This window comes from Notothenia rossii, assembly GCF_949606895.1.
Source record: "Notothenia rossii genome assembly, chromosome: 3".
Taxonomy (NCBI): domain Eukaryota; kingdom Metazoa; phylum Chordata; class Actinopteri; order Perciformes; family Nototheniidae; genus Notothenia; species Notothenia rossii.
The window spans coordinates 76,883,382-76,886,434 of record NC_136901.1 but is presented as its reverse complement, the minus strand read 5'-3'; the positions used below and the strand labels follow the sequence as shown (position 1 = coordinate 76,886,434).

General features: G+C 38.7%; 1 protein-coding gene across 1 annotated transcript in view; it reads right to left on the bottom strand.

The window, feature by feature from the left end:
* Nucleotides 1-2,557, bottom strand: part of selenoh (selenoprotein H) — a 3,281-nt gene extending 724 nt beyond the window's left edge. Inside the window, exons 1-4 of the mRNA XM_079673213.1 lie at nt 2,200-2,557; nt 1,735-1,852; nt 757-899; nt 1-49 (exon numbers count right to left, since the gene is read on the bottom strand). The exon at nt 1-49 is cut by the window's left edge and continues 66 nt beyond it. Of these exons, the coding sequence (XP_079529339.1) occupies nt 1-49; nt 757-899; nt 1,735-1,852; nt 2,200-2,215 (326 nt within the window). The 5' untranslated portion in view covers nt 2,216-2,557. The remainder of the gene's footprint in view (nt 50-756; nt 900-1,734; nt 1,853-2,199) is intronic.
* Between the last annotated feature and the right edge of the window lie 496 nt (nt 2,558-3,053).

The window sequence follows — 3,053 nt, the reverse complement described above, 5'->3', positions numbered from 1 at the left end:
TTGAGCTTTCGTGGTGGACCTTTCTTTATTCCAGTCCATAGAGATGTTTCTTTAGGAATTGGACATTAAGAGTGACATTTGTAAGAGCAATACAGAAGATAACCAACACTTGTAATTCATTTCCAAAGCCTTAGCAGAAAAAACAAATGCTTGTTGAACATTTTTGGAAATGTGTTGACTCCGATACTCCAACACTAACTTCAGAAAGTGACTAACATCAACTCATTTTACTAAGTAAACATATTATAGGCAATTAGATAAGGGAATATTATGTGTTTGCACACGTGTCATTCTTTTTTCTCTGGTTGCTTTTTAGCATTTCTGATAAACACAGCTACCTGTTGTTATTTTGATTAGAGTTCAATAAGGCAGAAAATAGTTTACCAATGAACTAAAACTATGATAATTGTCCAAAGCTAGTCTAAAAGTCATATCCTTAGGCTTAACATTCTGTTTATGCACATTTATTTGTGATATTATTGTTGCTTTGAACACCAAATTAAATGTAATTCATCAACACCAATTTCCTCTAAGAGGTGAATATCCTATAACCTAGCAAATACAAATCAAGTAGGTGCATGGCAAGCAGAGGAATAAACAATAGGTTTTGGTTATCAATAATTGTGACAAACTGAATCTCTAAAAGCCCCGACAAATAACTGAAAGTCCAAAGAATTATATAATGACACTCCCTCTTCCCTTTGTCACAACAGATGGCAGAGTTATTCTTGGTTTTCCCATTTTCGTCCTCCTCACCTTTGCCTCCATCCTGCAGAGTGATCTCAAAGCTGTTCCTGCGAGGTTTCTCAGGGTTGGAGACCACAGTCAGATCAGGGTGGGCAGCCAGGAGGGCAGATTTCACCTCCTCAGCATTACGCCCAAACACTCGTCAGCTCTTACTGCCAGAACAACAGATCAACCATCAGTTGGACGTCTGTTCAGCCTACTTTAGTCATCAATGACGAGCGTGACTGCTAGTGCTTATGATAAAAACAACTACAACTATTTTATACTTATATTCAACATTTTTGAAGGGAACTATCATCTAATAAACTACAGTGGGCAAAACAAATGCAAGACCTTCAAAAGAACAATATTTCCCTCTGAAGTGCAGTGGAGTAGAAGTGTTCCATAAAATGGTAATACCCAAGTAGAGGTGGGAGAAATACTGAGATATTGTACTTAAGTCAAAGTAAAAATAGCAAGGTGTAGGAATACTCTGTTACAAGTAAAAGTCCCATATTCTAAATGTTACTCAAGTAAAGGTTTTGGCATCTAAATATACCTGAACTACCAAAAGTAAAATGTCTGGTTATGCCAATTGGCCTATTTCAGAATCATCATACTAATCATTGATATATTAATGTGTTTATCAAGTTAGTGAAGGTGGAACAAATGTTAGGTAGCATGTGAATTTAAATAACTTAAGTTTTATATGAGTGTTGATAATTGTTTTGTGTTATCAGTCATCCATATCTGCAAAGTGGCTAAAGTAAATGTAGTGGAGTAAAAGTACAATACTCACCTCTGAATTGCAGTGGAGTAGAAATACAAAGTATCATTAAATTGAAATTCTTAAGTAAAGTACAATTACCTCAAAAATGTAGTTAGTTGACATCACTGAAAAACTACAGGCAGCAAAACGGGCATCATTGTATACTTATGTACAGTATTTAAACCTGATAGTATCGAGGTACTTCCACCACTAAGGGCTTATCCACTCATGTCACTCACCAGTGTTCAATGACCACCCTCCTGCTCGGGTCCTCCCCCTCTCCTCGGTCCTTCTCCTCCACGGAGAGCGGCTCCTCCTCCGCCTGGACTTCTGCTTTTCGCTTCGTCCCTCTGCGACCTAAAAACACACATGTAATGTTTGTTTTGTTTACACGAATTACGCTTTAAATTACGGAAATAATGCAATGGTTTGTTATGGGAGCGAGTCAACGCGTTGAGCTATTAAACACGTGTGTGACTAAAATAAGAAACGGTCTTATTTGTGGTTGTTCTTTAATCATTAAATCCCCCAGATTGGATGTTTTGCTACACTGTAAGCCTTACAACAGCCTAAAGCTATTGGCAAAGCATATTAACCGTTAAAAGTTGAAGCTGATGATCAACTAACTAACAACATACGCCACACCCTAGTCATGTTGCCTAATTACAAAGTAGTATTTCTTCACTTTCATCACACTCACTCACCTGCTTTCGACGCCATTGGTGTTGAAAAATGTTCGCGCGAATGTAGGCATGTACCCGGATGTTCACTCTTCTTCTTTAATGGTTTGCGGGTTGCAAACCAGTTTGAAGATACATTACTACCAGCAACTGGACTAGAGTGTGCATCGAGTTGTTGTTTTGGGTGGATTATTTTTAGCTGATTCAATTCCTTTCTAAAACCTTTTTTAAATGTATTGTAAAGTATTTTGCCTGCTTTCTTTCCTTAAAAGAAATGACAGTGAAAATTCATGTTTTTTGACTCCCTCTTGGACTAAAGGAGTCATTCAACAGAAAAGGTGGAATCTGGGTGATACAAATCTGCTGAAATATATTTCTTCGAAACACATCTAAAACCTACGGAGCCCCTAAAGCAGTGGTTCTCAAACTTTTTCTGTCAGGCCCCCCCTTTGGAGAAAAAAAAAAGTCGGGCCCCCCCAAAACGAATAATCAGGCTCAGTGGCGGCGCCAGAGATTTATTTTGGGGGTGCTGTGGGGTAGCTTGACGTTTCATAGAGGGTGCTCAAACATTTAGGGTTTCCCATTAATGTACCGGTCGCTAAAGTGGAATTTTCTACTGCAACAATCCCCACGCAAATACACAACGTACCCGCGACTGTTACAATGAAGGCTCAATATTCAGCTCACGGCATATAGGTGTAAGCAGGGATAAAGTGCTATTTTTATAGGTGATGTGTGGACGTCACATAGGGGGGTCCGGGGGCAAGCTTCCCCGGGAAGATTTATTTTTAAATATTGAAGTTAAAAGCATCAATCTGGTGCACTTTGAGAGCGAAAGGAAGAGATCTATGGATACATCTCTCAACACCCATATGAAA